At 38.4% G+C, this 17,715-nt stretch overlaps 1 protein-coding gene across 2 annotated transcripts in view; it reads right to left on the bottom strand.

Moving 5' to 3' along the window:
* Positions 1-17,715, bottom strand: part of LOC124159271 (solute carrier family 52, riboflavin transporter, member 3-B-like) — an 81,308-nt gene that overhangs the window by 24,049 nt on the left and 39,544 nt on the right. The window contains exon 2 of one of the 2 annotated variants that reach the window (XM_046534969.1): positions 12,090-12,399. In XM_046534969.1, coding sequence (XP_046390925.1) covers positions 12,090-12,399 — 310 coding nt within the window. Of the gene's footprint in view, positions 1-12,089; positions 12,818-17,715 lie in introns of those variants that run through there. The other variant, XM_046534968.1, reaches the window with a different exon arrangement.

The following is a 17,715-nucleotide window of genomic DNA, read 5'->3' as shown; positions in this document are numbered from 1 at the left end:
TTAATTTTTCGAAAAAATAATTCATTCACAATCAATGTATTTTTTCACGTCATATTGTTTCAATAGTGTGAGGAAGATTTCCACATTAGACCGGCGCTTATTTTTTCAAAATAATCCGATTTAAAAATCCGTGATCATAAAATGTGCTAAATGTTGAAAAAAATATAAAAATTTCCAGGTTCATGTGACGTCGGATATCCGTGCCTGAGGCGCCTGAATCTGAACTGAATATTTCAGCCGTTTAGTCGTATACCGATTCCCTTATAACGAAACGCTGCCTCAAAGGTGCCCGCCGCACGACCCCCGACTCCCTGCCCGCCAGGCGCGCCTCGCGTTTCTTGATTCTAGCGACATTCCTTAGTCCTGTGGGGCTTCCCTCCTTCCCCTTAACACTTTGCGGGCCATGGACGTAATATTACGTCCTGTTAATCTTTCTGAAAATTGCCATGGACGTAATTTACGTATTTCTATTTAATTGGCTTTTGTACGCGTGAAGCCGTAATATTTCGCTCGTGGTACTTTTCCACTATACTGCCTACCCAGACGGCACAGAATCCTCCGAATCTAATTCGTATGCAGATAGTATCCATTGACAAAAAGCGACGAAGCGATAGTCAATGGATACTATCTGCATACGAATTAGATACGGAGGATTCTGTGCCGTCTGGGTAGTGGTTCTGTAATTTCAAAAATCAAATCCTCGATGGAAAAAGAGTTCTTTTAATATCTTGAGGACGAAAAGTCCTCTGCAGCTACCGGCATCCTTATCTTAGGCCACTTGGTGTGAAAATTCTTTTGCGGAAAGAACCGTTCGTTGAGGGTGCAGTGACCCTTTTTGTCATCCAGGATTTATAATGCTTTGGTTGGAACAATACTTTTTTTATGATTTCCATGCTTTAAATAGTTCAAATTGAGTGTAATAAAAATTGTTATGCATGTTATGGCGGTGCATCATATGTTGCAACTTTTTTATTTTTCAAAAACAGTAGGTTTTCATTGCTAAATTGTATATTTCAAAATTAGCAATAAATGTTATTCAACTCATTCATAAAGAAGAGAAAAGTCTCATTTTTACTGAAATATACATCGATATAAATATATTTTTGATGCTTGTGTTTTAAAGAATGTACAAATTTAGAAAAAATGGCTGGATTTTTCAGAAGGGCTTTAAAATTAGCAGCCGTTACTCAAAGTGTTAAGGCCGTTTTGCACGGGGTACGGAATTGCGCAGGTGAGAACTGCATTAATTTCTAAAATGGCTTGGAATTTCGCGAATGCATGAATGAAATTAGAACTATTTTGCCATCTCACGTACACGCATTCTCGCATGTGTTCTAGCAATTCACCGCTTTACACGACGCAATTTTGACTGCGCCTTCGCACACACGTCAGATTGTGCAAGTACGTGCCCCGAGTAAAACGACCTTTACATGCTGGCAGAGTGAATCTAGAGCGAGTGATAATCAGAAGCCGGGGGCCATTCAATTCATTTGTCTATGCAATTTTATAAAAAGTACACTTTAAGATAAAAGAGGGAGGGAAAGTAGGATTTTCACGATGTAAATACGTTGGAACAACTACATGAGATCCCGTTACTTTTCATGACCAACAATCAAAGTTTTCATGACAATCAAAGCCACATCAATAACTGTGACCAATAGGTACACCATCACATTTGTCTTCAAACTCTTTCCCTTCTTCAAGGGTGAACGTGGAAAAAACAATCGGCGAAGGACATCGATGTTCTGAGTGGAAAGGTGTTTGTTGACACGTGTGGTGACTGGAATCACAGGAAAGCAAATAAAACATTCGTTGAGCTGTGAAGGGAAAAATTGTGTTTCCGCTCCCGTCGATTCAGGTTTGAGGAGATAATGAGCTTGCGGTTGAAATTATCCAATGGCGCGTGTTAGCAGGTTTCAAAATATTCTCCTCAGTCTCGACATTTTATGAAATTTGAGGAGGGGAATTGAAGAATTCTGTGGCTTGTTCACCTTGGTCTTATTCTTTCTCATTCAGCCAAACGAGATCTCAAACTTTTTTGGACTTTCATTTGCTTGATAAAAAATTAATGTTTAGCTCCATAAATTCTTCAATTTCTATGAGAAATAATTGAATGTCGCATGGGCAGTTTATTATTAATTTGACCATTTATTTTTATATATTTTCAATCTCTTTCATTTGATTTTGCTCTTGTGATTAGGTTTCCCATGAATTTGAAGCTGAATAGATTTAAGCATTCTGTCTCAAAGATCATTTACGGGGCCATTAGGGTTTAGAAAATAAAATGTTTGCGGTACTATTTACACATTCTTGGGCAATAGTTTCCGTTTCACCGGTAAATTTTTGACCGGGTTCCTTTTCAAGATATGTGCCACTAAGCCTCTTTCTTGCGATTTCGGCAGAAATCGGTGGTTGGGCCGAAATTTACCTCTGGAATTCGGAATAATTTCTTTTCGAATATCAAAAGAGTTACCTTATTTCATCGGTAGCGTGCATATTTGTGGTGATAAAATAGCCCTGACTCTTGAAGTCAAAATATCGACAGCCAATTTGTATGGAAGATAATATATTTCGATTAAAATCATTTTCAGCATAATAACTTTTACTATGATGGTACTGCGTCAGTGATATGATTTTATGCCCATTAAATTGAATGCTTTATGCAGTGTTTGTGAAACAGCAACGGTATTTACGGCTAGAATCGCATTAGAGCCTAACTTTCTTGACAATGATGCGTACGTAACCATAATGGTATACATTTTTCAACGCACAGCATCCAAAGAAAATTTCCTGTAATTCCATCAAGTGGTCTCATTGAGAAATTGTTAATGACATCATCTTGGTTATTTCATTTGCATAACATTTTCATAATTCGTAGCTTTGGCTTTTGTTAGTTCGAATGCTTAAAAAATAGACACCGCGCTCATTATTCAATCAAGTATAGGTAATTGGAACTTTATTTTATTTTGTGGCCTTATTTTAAACATAATAATAGGATTCTTGTAGAAAGACTACTGAGCGCATTCGATTGATTCGGCTTTTACTTTGTGAAAATCTATATTGAAATGAAAATACACAACCTTGGTAACTTTTCACTGGAAAATTATTTATTGGCACGACGCGTTTCGACGCTGAGGCGTCATTATCAAGTACACTCTGTAAAATTTTACTTCCCAAAATTTACTTTTACTAAAAGCTTCCCGAAATATTCGTCACTACAATTCATTTACTAAATATCCCTTCATTCTCAGTGTGGTAGGATACTGTGTTTAAAGCGTTTACGGAGAACTAGATATTCCGGTAAAATCGTAGTTTTGGAAAGAAAACAGACTGATGTCCGTTGCCTCATTTCTGTAATTACTCAACGTTTTATATTTTTTGAAGAAAGCTTTGGGTATCCTCACACATAATATACTAAATATACACATGAGCGATGTCGACTTATTTCGTCAGACTGAAAACTGTCAGGCAAGGGGATGCTCTCATGAAAAAAACGAAATTTTAGCGAAATTTTCGCGTTTTAGAAAAATGTCGTTAAACCGACTAAAGGACCTTGGACCTTTCCAAAAAATGAAAAATATAAAGCTGATATTGATCTCAATGGGACAAAAACTACTGAGCGCTGTTGATAAATTTTGGGTAAAAAAGCAGTACTGAATCTTCATTCTCACTTCATGTTAGATTATTCTTCCACTTTCCTCATTGCTACCTTGTCCTTTTTCGTTTTCCGCTTCCATATTCCTTTAATTCTCCAGCTTACGTTTTTCTAACGTCTTGATCAAACTCTAATTCCGTCTGAGAATAAATGAGCTGCAACTCACCTTCTTATTCAACATCTGTCTCCTACACGGCTGGGCCATTTATTCCGGCGTTTGATGAAAACAATCACTCGTTTAATATTCTCTTACTGCTCGTATCTTCATGTATGGTCGAAGGGCATCTCTAGAGAGAGTCTTTCTTCGTACACCTTATTTTTTACGGATATAATCAACATCATTTTTCTTTCAGAAAATTCTTCGTGCATCGTTCGTTATTACTACAACCTAGTCTGCTGCTTTGTCTATCCCAATCTATTCGTAGCCCCTCACTCGTTATTATTCATGCAATTTTTGCATAAACAGACCATTATGTAACGTATTGCGATAACCATGCTAAATACTTTTCTCGAGCAAAAACAAGCCGAACCCAGTGAGATGCACATTAAAACATCACTATTACTTAGGGTCAGTGCACCAACGATTTGGTTTGACTGTGCACTTCATCTACATCTACATAATACCCTGCGAGCCACCTCTAGGGTGTTTGGCAGGGGGTGATCAATCACCAGCATGCAGCATGCATTTGGACTCCCACATGCACACCACACCGTCCAAAAACGTCCCGTATACTAACAAACTATACTACTATATGCTGTTAGAAATAATAATTGAATTAAGAAACATGCATTAATTATTACATAGGTTAGTAGGCTACACTACAAGTCATGCAATCTATTTACGAGTTCTATTGCTGCCGTTATAATCTCTTATTGATCGAGGAAAAAATGACATTCGGAATCTGTCTGTTCTACAATCTATCTCTCTTATTTTATTTATATGATCTGATCTTCCGTAGTATGTCGGCGTCCGTAAGATATGGTTAACTTCGTCAGAAAAGACACTGCTCTTGAATTTATCTAAAAGGTTTAGTCTATTTTTCAATCTACGGTCAGACAGAGATTCCCATCCGAGTTTATCTAAGAGGTCAGTTACACTAACAAGACTATCGTAACGACCTTTCACATACCTGGCAGCTCTTCTTTGCACGCGTTCTAACTCTGTTCTTAAGCCTTTTTCATGAGGGTCCCAAACACTGGCAGCGTATTCCAAATGTGGTCTAACAAGGGAAAAGTAGCTAATTTCTCTCACTTTGTCGTCGCAATTTCCTAATATTCTTTTAACAAAACCCATTTTACGATTAGCTTGACCGGTTATTTCTCGAATATGTTTATTCCACGATAGATCATTATTGAGTCTAACTCCTAGATATTTCACGGATTCAACAGTCCCTAATTGGGTACCCCGAATTATATAGCTACGTTGTAGGGAGTTGCTCTTCTTCCAGAAATTCATTACGACGCATTTTTTCAAATTTAATTCTAGCTGCCAAGCATCGCACCAAGCTTGGATAGCAGCAAGGTAATTCGTTAGTTCATCTATATCTTTGCTGGAACGGATTTCTCTGTAAACTACAGCGTCGTCTGCAAATAATCGCAACTTACTGTGTACTACTTCGCCAATGACGTTTATATAAAGAAGGAATAGGAGTGGGCCTATGACACTACCCTGAGGAACGCCAGAAGTGACTCTAACCTCATTGGAGACTGCACCGTCTAATACTACTCTTTGGACGCGGTCGCTCAAAAATTCTCTTATCCAGGAAATGACATCTTCGTCTAGACCATAAGATTTCAGTTTTATTATTAACTTTCCGTGGGGTACTTTATCAAATGCCTTTTTGAAATCAAGAAAAATCGCGTCTACTGGAATGTTGTCTTCCCCGAAGTTCTTCGTTCCTCATCACGCTCGAAGGTCGCTTATCTCTTCTATACGTCGTAATTTATGATAACGATTAGCTTTGCCGTAGCATTTATTTTATTACTTGTATATAGTGTTAATTTATTGACTACTATTTTCGTAGTCCTGGAACTCTGACCGAGGAAAATAAAGCCCACGTTGATCCAAGTCACGAATTGCCTCAAAACTGGGTTTTGAATATAGGTCTAGGTAATTAAAATAACTCATATCTCACTGATAAATAGTGCTTCTATGCAGGCGGACGTGAAAAATAGCTTAAATTATCTCTCAGTGATTTTTTCAACAGAAATAATGTTTACATCCTGAATTGATTTTGTTGTGATTTGTTTGCACGCAATTTCTTCGATCTAATTTTATCATTTTCGCATCGAATATAAATTTGTCATGAATTTTTCCAATTTGTGCGCAATTATCAATTGTGGTCACTATCTTATTCAAATAAGCATTTCATTTTGAACGGATTTTGATTTTTCGGCCTAGGTTTAAATGCCTGAGTGATTTTTCGCGGCACATGAAGTTACAATTTTGATGATGGCACAACTATTTTTATTGAAATTAAAGTCGAAAAACTATATCCTAGGAATTATTCCGTTCGAGTTGACAACTTCAAAATGTTTCTTCCAGTTTCCACCGAAGAATTCGCTATCTATCTACTTAAATTGTAGCTGTGCATAGTTTTTTATTCCCGAAGCTTACGTTACGGAGTTAGTCGTGATGGTGACTATCCTCTATGATTAAAGACTCAAATCCCAGTGAAAGCCTGGTAATATATTTTAGAACCGTTTCTGGTTTCGTTTCAGAGTACAGCGAGGTGGATATTTCAAGTGCATTCCCCGTCAGGTGTCGCGTCAAACTGCATTCCTAGTGGTGATTGCTATCTTGAAAGACATGTTTCTCAGTGTAGTGTGGAAGATGTCAGGTTAAGAAGTTCACCGGAAACAATTTTCGGCGTGAATTCTTTGGATTCGCAACTTCTTTCTTTTTTCCGTCGATTTCATTTCTTGTTCTCTTAAAAACAAAAATGCTGTCCGACCTTTTAAAAGTTCATCGTTTCACCACACATGGATATTCGAGTTCGCTGGAGAAAACGGCCGGTCAAAAAAAAGGCTGTAGGCTGAGGTTAAAAATTCTTTAGTTCTCTACGGTTTCAATCTTTCCATGACTCACAAAGATTAAAGAAACACTATTATCCTTCGCCCGATTATTATTATTAAAGTATTCTACAAATTTAGGTAGTTTTCCATGGAGTTCGTATGCAGTATTCTGGAAGCCTATCCTTCATTCATACACTACCATCTTAAATTCATAATAAGCCTTATTATTTCATTTAATGTTAAAAAATGTCCTATTCTCTTCCTTCCTCTCCCTCGTCTACCCAATACTCTACCCTCCAACACTGTTTTCAACATCCCCTCCCCGCTCAGTATTCCATCCATACCCTCTGTATCTCATCCGTAGCTCCTCCGTATCTTATCTAGAAGCTGCCTCCCCTCGCCCACCATATCCATCACTTCGTCGTTTCTCCTCCATCCCATTCACTTCACCTCCTCCATTCTTCGCCACACCCACATCTAGAACGCCTCCAGTCTTCTTTACTCCTCCTTCCTAAGTGTCATTGTTTCCATAAAGCCCTACACTCCACATCAGACTCTTCATTAACCTTTTATTTAAACTCTTACATAACGGTCCACTCATAAGCTCCTTCCTGTTCATGAACTCTTCACCCGATGAAATCGATAAAATAAGGGAGACGTTGAATTATCAATCCAGACGTTCATGGAAACGTTTAGCGGAAAAATCAATGAATAGATGGTGATTCAATCTTTCATTATTAGATTTGATCGTAACCATTATATACGCAAGCGCACTTTCGTATTTCCCTGATGCTATTTCCGTTATGTGTACTCACACGTGGATTTCATATTAAAATCGCATTTGTAGTCATATCCCTTACCTGCGTCCTTGAGTTCCTGTTTGCCACTGCCATTGAGATTCGTCTTTGGGACAGACGTAAGAATGCAATAGAGTTGAGGAAATAGCGGAACGTTAATAGTTGCGCTTTCCTTATTATGATATCATCAATTGAGCTATCATGACTATTTCTTTCAACTTTCACTCGTGAAAAGTGATAACCTGGATAGGGCGGTAATTATTGTGAATGCCTATAATTGGACATAAAAACTCTCTTGCTATCCTGAAATTTTCCTCGAAATAAAAATTTATAAGTTGGTAAATATTATCGATAGGTTTGAAGATAAACGAAAATACCTGATATCTGAACCTACCCCTGGTAATCATTTTCGGTAGCAGGAAACTTTTTTTCGCTCGTCAAGCCTGGAATTGATCAGTAAGGCTATAAATATCTCCACTGGTTCCATTATAAATTTTCAGTAATTATATTATAATTTACCTTTTCTATTAATAAAGGAGACTACACAAAAGACTTAGCATAGAGTGTAAACGATTTAGTTCATTTCTCTACGTAACCAAACAGCATCCTCGATCAGAGTCAATGAAGGCGCGGTGGTGTCAATAGGAAGCAATATTGTGTTTAATTATGTACTTCCTTTCGTGAGGTTCAGTTTTGTCTCGGAGATTCATTTTATAACAGATATGGTTCAAACCCGATACCATCAGATTGGCAGGCGAGGAGTAGATAATTTGGGTCGCATTCGTGTCCATTAGAAGTGCTGTTTGTTTTCGGTGAAGATTCGACACAATTTTGTCCTAGCACCACTGGATCGTGCTTATACAAGCTTTAATTACTGAATATATTCAATGAATCTGGATATGAAATTCATTCTTAAGTTTTATTTATTTCCATGCCTAAAACCAGATGAAATCTCGTATTTGTACGTTGCCGATATCGTTAATCAATGTGTATAATCGGCTCCCCTTGAATCGTTATCATTCTCGGTTCTACTAATAGATATGACTCAAGGGTCAGGAAGTCCTTTTCACAAACTGAGAAAAAAATTGAACGAATCGATTTAAAGGATAAATATCCGGTAGAGTCTAGCGGAGTAGACGGAGGAACAAACACGTTGAGCAAATATCAAGAGCAAGTATCTATAACATGCTGGCTCAGGGACGGAAGGAAGACGAACGGTAGAATGGAAAAGATAGGAGGGCAAAAGTCAACTATTCCTCATCCAGGAACGTCTCAACGAGAGAGGAGACACCGCTATATATCTAAGGGTCGCTAATAGATTGAGAAGCAGTAGGCATCTTCAGTGTTAGTGATAAGTTTCAAGTTTTCCTTCCTGTCCAGTGCATTGGGTAAAATAATATTGATCGCTCATCTACATACCACCTTGCAACCGCCATAATAGGCGTGTGGTAGTGGGTGTGTAACACAGTGCCTTGTTCGAGTCCATTTTTATTTAACTTTATTTATTTAATTTCGTGTATTATTTGGATTTTTATCGTATTAATTTGTATCGGTGGCTAAGTTGTAACAACACATATCTCAAAATTCGGCAGATTTGAGACAGTTATCTTAAACAAAGTGTAATGACATTAATAAAATAAAATTCATGCAAAAAAACAACTCTTTGTTTGCAAATGTGTGCTTCTTTTTCAGTTTTATGAGTTTTTGGTTTTTCATTTCAGCGTAGAATTAAAAATGTAAATTGTTTCTTTTGCTCTCCTGGAAAGTTGCTATTTTTGAGATACGTGTTGTTAGAACTTAGCCATCAATATGTCAAAGTATGTTTTGTTAGGTTGATGTTTTAGATTTTTTTATTGCTTGTTTAAAAGAACGATGTTTTAAGTGTTCAGACTTTCGCGCCCACGAAATGTGTTGTTGATAAAAAGAAGGGGATTGTTGAAAGAAAGTTTTAGATGGAAGACATGTAATAAAGAGGGGCAATGCCGAATTGAATAATTTGTGGGAAGCTTATATTATTTGAGGGATCCCGACGTCACAGGTGTTAGAACACCATCCGTTCATTCATAAAAAGGAAATGCGAAATTATGATTAGCATTTATTTAAGTCCTTTATGGCTCGGGGGAAAAACGAATACCCATATCTATCCGTTCGGCAAAACACCTCTCTCAATTTATCGCTTCTGTCTGACCTGTAAATCTAGTGGGGCTCTAATATTATGTTCTCCGTGTCGCTCTTAAAGATATCCGTTCTCAATTGCTCAAGCAATCTAAGCCTAGTGCGCAGCCTCCGAATCTCTAGCGGCTGTCATTCTAATTCCTTTAACATCTATGTGACGTTTTCTGTACGCCTGCAGTAGTTTTTGGTGAATCGCGAAGCTTTTCTTTGTTTTTATTAAGTTCACGGATTAAGTCTTTCTGCACCGGATCCGATATACTCGTGGCGTATTTAGGGGCTTAAAGGTAGAAATTCGACCGGAAGAGGATGCCGGTTGAAATGTGTTGTCATTTATCAGCATGTGCGCGTAGGGAACACGAAAGATGACTATCTAACTCTATGACAAACCTTCCTATCATGCTAACATTTACGCATATCTTCATTTTAACTGTGCTGTACTACATTAGATGAAACGAGGAGTGTTTAGATCTCCAATGAGTCCTTATTCAATGCAAGGAGCACCATGGAAGCATATTTGTGCACAAATAGCTGGATACACCGAACACCAAAAATCCATAGTTCTGGTTGATCGAAAATGATTTCAGAAAATCATAAAAATTAAATTATTTTAGAATATTATTATACATATTTTAGCAGATATATTAGAAATTGCTGGGGAAGATGTGAACTAAAATTCGTGTTTACCTTCTTTTATTATTGGTATAAAAATACTGAAGTTCTCCATGATAATCTCTCTTATGTCAAAAAATCAAAGTGGTATGGAAAAACTAAAACTTAAGAGTATTGTTCTTCGATATAAACTTGTAAAACAAATTTTAAAATATGGGTAAGGTTAACTTACGTGTATTGTGGTAGTGCAGTTTTCAGAAAAAATCGAATTTTTAGCCGTCTGAGCAGTGACCTTCCCTAAGTTCTTTCGCGATAGCTTATGAGCACTCTATTGCAAAAAGGTATTAGCCATGAGGTTTCCTGCTTCTCAAACTTTCGTGGGTATTAATATGGCTTGTGGATTGGTGGTTGCAAGTGAGCCCCTTAAATTGGGAATAGAGTTCGCAAGCTACTCACTTCGGGATGATCTCTACTATTTTTTATCAAACTAACCCTCGGGTTGATGTCCTGAGTGGGCTGGTGCATGAGAGAACAGGAAGTCGCACATCTAGATTAGTCCTTCTCGAGTGCGTGATTTAAAAAACTTGGCCCGTTGTAGACACAAACGTTTAAAATTCTTGGCACGCAAATCGTATGACGTTACCTGAAACGTCTCCCCAGATATAAGGACACGCCATTTAAACGCGACCCGAAAGTGAATTTCCCTCGCCCAAAGCTTAGTTCTGGGCAACTCTGCCTTCGTCCATCAGGCCAATGCTCTAAAGTAGGTGACTGTATTGCAAAAGAGGGAAACTCCTTTCCAAATTAGTCTAAATCGGATACGAGAGTTGACTTAAAATGGTATTTCAAGAAACAGGATAGTCATTTGTGGAGACTAGTTCGAATTTCTTTTGAAATTTACCAGTAGAATGAATGATAGTGAGGTCTAAGAATAGTTAAGAGTTTACCCCTCCGGCCTTGGTGGCAGCTGGGTAAAGTCCGCGCCTGCCAAAGGGTCGCGGGTTCGAGTCCCGTCTGGGTAGTTTTCCCCATCCAGGGAGTGGTTTTACGCGTATGATTAGTTGTTAACTTTCTGAAAAAGACTTGATGGCCAATATAGTGACGTTTTCGGTGGTATTGTAAATGACAAAATTAAAAAATAGATATTTTTTTCAATGTCGTAACTCTATATATCCCAATTATTCTTAATTCGTTTCGCGATTGATCTTCGATAGTGCTGTGATTGAAGTACTTAAGTTCTTCCGAATGTGGCTTTACTCAGGCACGTAGATAAAAGCTTGCCCGGCTTTTGTGCACAGACATTCGACAATCTAGGCACGCAGGGACATGGCAACGACCTGAGAGTAAATACAGTCAAACGCGGCTCAAAAGTTAATTTCTCTCTCCCGCTGTTAAGTTAGCCTAACAGAGCAACCATCATCTTGATGCTGGAAGCGAGTGTGCCACAGAAGGGTGCTAAGGTGAAATTTAAACAGAAGTATGTCATACGTACTTCTGTAAAGTTTCTTCGCCAATTACAAATTGTATCATCATCATCGGTACTCTACCACGTTTGTTTTTTTTTATGGATTACTATATTGATCACCCAATGAAACACTTTTTTTGGTACATCTCCCTTAAGTTTCCTCGCCAGCATACATTTTATAGAAGTTTTCAATCCAGATTAACCTAATTCGGTCTCATTGAGTACAAGTTCGGCCGGTTTTGGACCTATACGCTTAAAATTCATGGCATGGGAGAGGAGACGGAAGCCACCTGCGAGGAAATACGATTGCGAAAACGTTAATGATGGACTCGGTTCACGCCGATGCCGAGACGTGACCGGAAGGAATACTCACCCTCTTGGAGAACCGGAGGAGGATGACGTAGAGGATGGGCCCGGAATTGGCCACCTGCACGGCTAACGACAGATGGGACGGCAGCGCCCATCCTTCCGGAGCGGCCTGGACCAGAATGGGCAGCTCCACGAAGACCCCGTTCACGGTCAGCCAGGCGCCCACACCGAAGGCCACGGACAGAGCCAGCTCGAGGGCCTTCGGGTAGGGCCTCCACGGTTTCGGAGGCTCCGGCGTGGTCTCCTGAGGTCCCCCATCGGCGATCGGTTCATCGCCGTCCGGCGGAGTCGGGAACAGCGCCCGAACCGACGACCTGCGCAAGTCGGCGACAAAGGGACAAACGAAACAGTTAAGTCCGCAGAAGAGCGGGACCGACTTCTCCGGCTTCTGGTCTTTATCCGCCCGGGGTACCAGGGACTCCCGGTGGAGGTCCACGTCCGCCGAGTCGGACATGTCGGAGGTGAATGTTTTTTGCGACGGCCGGTCGTCCGAAGAAGCAGACCTCGGAGTAGGAGGAGGCCGAGGAAGCGGCGGAGGAGACGACAGTGGTGGGAGGGGTTGGTTGGAGGAGGAGGTCGGGGGCAATGTTTGCTTGTAAAGCTATCGTGGTGGGGGTAGAGTTCTGATTTTTTTCAGCACAGGTCGTCGTTTTTCAGCTGACGGTGACAGGTTTGATACGGCCAGGACGCGTCCTCCAACCATCGTCTCTGTCTTTTCCGCCCAATTTTTCGGGATTCCTGCTATCAGAGTGGCTTTTCTCCCGTTTTATGAGTTGTTTTAGAGACATTACTCGTATGTATTCAAGAGACTCCAAGGTCATTTGCGAAAACAATGGCGTTATTTTCTGTTAGGGTTAGAGAACCTATTTTTAGTTTTTGAGCTTGTGCTTCAACAGCATATGTTCGTGGGACAATTACGCTTGCATATTTTGGCAGTGAGCATTCTTCATGCTTAATTTTTTAAAATTGTATTCAGTTTTAGGAGGTAATCGGTCCTTTATTCATCATTACTGCTGTTATATTGGTAGAGTCATGCACCTTATATGTTTTTTGCTAATGAGCACATAAAGGTTCAAATGATTTCGTTAATTCATACCCATTCTACGAACACCTATGGGTCTAAGTTTTTTTTCCCTTTTATTTTTGGAGGCATAATAATTGGGCTTTATAGTGTTTTGGGTCACTCGTAAAATTCTCGTGGTGGGGAGATGTTTCGTCTTTTCGTTGAAGGTCGTGTGCCTGCTGACGACGTCAGAATTTATAAAATGAGGACTGGTACCACCATCTTTCACCAGTGCATTTTCTGCGCATTGTTTTCAAAATTCATGTAGTTTGCGTCACCATAATTTACTTTCGGAGGCTTTTCCTGGGAGTCAATGGTTGTGCTCATTGAATTTTTTAGATCTCGCAGGAAAACACTTTCAATCCGCTGGAGCTTAATATTTTTTTCCTGTCGTTCATCTGCAGAGTTAAAAGATGAGCGGGGAAATTTTTACGCATAAATTATCCAGTGCATTGACTTTTAATTTTACTCTGGAAATACAGCGGAAATTTTCGCTATCTACCTTCCTTATACCATCAATCACCCTCGGGTGAAAAGTCAGGGAAAGTATTTGAGCTTGGAAAGAAGAAATACCATCTAAAATTTAACAATTCACAGACATTCGCAAAATTAATATGGTAATGATTCGAATGAAATCCACGGTATGAGGCGAGATACTGTGGAACTAATGTAGATGTAATATTTAAAAGGTGTAGAATATATCCACTTTAATGAGTTTGTTATAGTTAGATTTTATTATTCGTTTTTTTTATTTTAGATATTTTGTCAGTTTTGCTTGCATTTGTTAAGTTAAAAGTATTTATATAATTCATATTTCATACCTGCCACATTCATTCTTCAAGTAGTCTGAGCCGACTGAAAGGATTTTATCATCTAAATTAGTTAATTTTGGGTCTCAATAACTTTAACTAATTTGCTTTCAGCTCAAAGTAGCTTGATATCATGGCTAAGATATACTTTTTAATTGGCTATTATTATGTGAATCATCTGAAACCAGTTTTCTTTTTCAAACTTAAATATTTATTCTGTAGCTGTTTTCTACATTTTATTGCGATGGACTGCTATCGTCTTAACATAAGTTTGTCTATGTTGGGCTACAGTACCCGAAAAATTAATACCATTTGCTACGCCATGTTTTTAGTGTCTAAGTCTGAAACTTAGGCTGTATTTTGGAATTTTCTCGACGTCGGAATTTTTACTCCGTTTCTCTGTGAAATCTCTTCGAACAAATAAATTCCGGCAGATGGTCCTCTCGGCTTGACTCGCTGATCTTTCGGACCAAATTTATGCACAAAGCTCGACGATAGGGGCAATATACGCCGAGATGGAGCATTTGGAATCACTGAATTCAGGCCGAATTACGATGGAATGATAATGTATACCCCCCACGAAAACCGGATTCTCTTTCGATCTGGCATACCACTCGAAGAGTCATCGATTTTTACAAGGGGTGACTTCTTGCCTCGGAAAACATTTGATTGGAGAATCAATACCCGAAATCATCTATAGACGATAGCGTTCTACATGCACTGTATGGCTATGATATTTTGTGGATTTTTGCTGGTGTACGTAAAGTTTCAATAATCTAAAATAGACTTCTGTATGTCCACTTTAATATTTGGCGTACCATCAGGCGTCATCTTCAATTAGGTACTACCGGGGGAGGATCCAGGATAGGGACAAGGGGAGCTAAGTGGCGTAGTGTAGTGCTAAGTGGATTTTGAAATGGATTAGGGGATTACTGGAGGTTTCGGTGCAATTCCGATGCGTACGGAAAACACCACAGAGCAAATGGGAGTCCTTTCCACGGAAAATTATGGAATTTTTGATGCTGAAAACGTGATATTTAGGACTCAAAAACAGTAATTTTGTACGAATTTTTATCATAAGTTATTTATTGAGTCCATCTTACTCGTTTTTGGCGCTTCTTTTGAAGGCTGAAGGGGTGGGGTAGTTTTAAACCCAGAAACCCCTACGAAATTAAATTTCTTTAAATGTCTACGCTACAAGGGGGCTATGGGTGGGGAGTTGGGGGTAACCTCCCAGCAGTGGCGGGGCCTGAACAAAATTATCATTTTATCTAGTGTCAAAACAAGTATCCAGTAGTCAATACGGATACCCAAGGGAGGGACTATAGCCCCCTCGACCCTATCTAGATCCACCACTGCTACTATCAATCTCATTTGAGATGATTTACTCTAAGCATCTGAATATGATGCAAATGCGTTGAAACTAGTTCCAAGGCTAGTAGTAAAAATGCAGTTTTTTTGTATTGAATTTTAATTTTTGCTTCAATATTTAAAATGCAAATTTCACATTTTTATAACTAAGACAAAGCATGCACCTTCGTTTAAACAGCGAAAAAAATGTGGTGAAGTTTTTTTTAGAACTGTGCATAGACAATTGAGTACAAAAGGAAATGAATTCCTGAGCCAAGTTTTTGGTCATCCAAGAGACCTTCGAGAATACGTGTTTCGCCTCAGCACTGGAACCCACAGTAAAAGGAGGATTTGGACTGCAGTCAACACACCATGCGGCAATTTGGTTACAGATTCAAGTGACGCCGTGAATGGCTGAAGATACAAAAAGGGTTTCGTTTTTATTGTTGGCTGTGCGGATTAGATAGTCCATAGCACTCGCGAAGTTAAGTGAGGTCAGAGTCTTAAGAGATTCTTATTTATGAAATTTTTCCTAAATATTTTTACAAGCTGACAGGATTGGAAAGATGTTACAGGCTATTTTTCTCAGAGCCATATACCTCTAATTCCATTTACAACATATGATGAGTAAGTGAAACCCTTTGGTGACATCAAAATCGAGTGAAAAGTATAATTAACCTTTAACTCGTGTTTGATTGATATGAATGATTGATCTCCTTTCCGTTTGAACGGCGTATTATTTTTTTTTACAGGACTTTTAATGCAGAAGTTCGAATTTTATATCAGAATTCAGTCTAAATTAGTAGAAATTCAACTCTGTCTACCTTTTCTTGTCCTAAGATACTTTACTCGAATGCATTATTTATATTTCAGCCAATTTCCTTCTTAGAATACATATTTCCTTATTGGCCTATCTTAATGGATGATGATAACGGAGCCTTCATCTCCTGGAATTTTCACAGCGCCAAAAGAGGAAGTCAGATTTATTTCAATCTTAAATTATTTTTCCTCCCTCGGTAATTAGAAAACCATCAAATATACGTCACAATATTACGAAAAATGGTTTTATGCTCTGATCTTGACCGTCTTATTTATTTGGTGTAATTTTTTTTCGATCTGGGCTTTATTTATTTAATTAAAAATCATAAAAACTACATTTTAATGTATACCATTCATTATGTAATAGTGTTCACGTCGAAAATGTTTCCCGCGGTTTATGATTTTCATATTTCCGTATGAAACGGAATATGAACCAAGCGTTCATTAATATAGAAATGCTTCGAGAGAATACAATCAGAGAACGTAATAGTGGCAAATAATGTTCCTAGTTTCGCGTGACTTCATTTACTATTGCGCATTTTAGACAATTGACAAATTCCAGCTATAATTTTGTAGCAACTAGTTAGAATTGTAAATAGGTTGCAATTATTCTCGCAACTTTTAAAAATGAAGCTTCTACATCTAATCAAGTAGGGGTCATCATTGCGTTTAGATCGATATAGTTTTCCCCAGCTATAATGTAGCGTATTCATTATAAATTGGTGATAGTTTTCCGGGTTCATTCCGCGTTGATTCTTACTTTGTGGACGACAATTTCGGGCGCGTTCCAGCTCCCGTCTTCGGGTTTTTGGACCCGAAGACGGAAGCTGGAACGCGCCCGAAACTGTCGTCTACAAAACAAGAATCAACGCGGAATGAACCCGGAAAACTATCACCAATCAACTCACCGCGGAAGCCTCCGTAATTATTCATTATAAACATGAAAACCCATATATCCTAATTAAGGCCAATTTCCAAGTCCTTCCAAATGCCGCATTTTTTAGATTTTTCGTAGAAGCACTTATATTTTACTTTTCCAAAGCCGTTTCCCTATTTTCAGATATTGTTTAATGCAAAGCCATGGAAATTTGCAATACTTTTATAAATATATGTTCAGAAAATATAAATAATTTTCAGTAATCCGTGGAGATTTCAACCTTGGATTATCTAAAATTAATTAAAGAATCGTTACTACACAACAGAGCCACGTTTCCATAAGTATTTCCAATAAGGCCTTGTGATGCAATTTATCCATCATGTCATTTTAGCTACAATACGGGAATATGTAAATGGATGTTATTTCAGCAAATTGTGACACAGTCCTGGTGATTCCGGTCTAAACTCGCTGTAACGGAGAAAGGTGAAATTAATGAAAAATTTCATGACTAATGGATTTACTTGCCTTAAAATATCCCTATCCTGTCATTTTAATTTTTAGTTAAATAGGCGTTATAATTATCAGTGAAAGTCATTCATTATTATAGATTTTTAAAATTATTTTCATTGAGACCTGCATTGAGTAAATAATTCCTTGTTAGTGAGATTTAAGATAGCTTCGTGATATGAGGTGTTATTCTTGAGTATAAAAA

Source organism: Ischnura elegans, chromosome 5 (genome assembly GCF_921293095.1).
Source record: "Ischnura elegans chromosome 5, ioIscEleg1.1, whole genome shotgun sequence".
Classification (NCBI taxonomy): Eukaryota; Metazoa; Arthropoda; class Insecta; order Odonata; family Coenagrionidae; genus Ischnura; species Ischnura elegans.
This window is presented reverse-complemented; position numbering and strand designations above follow the sequence as displayed.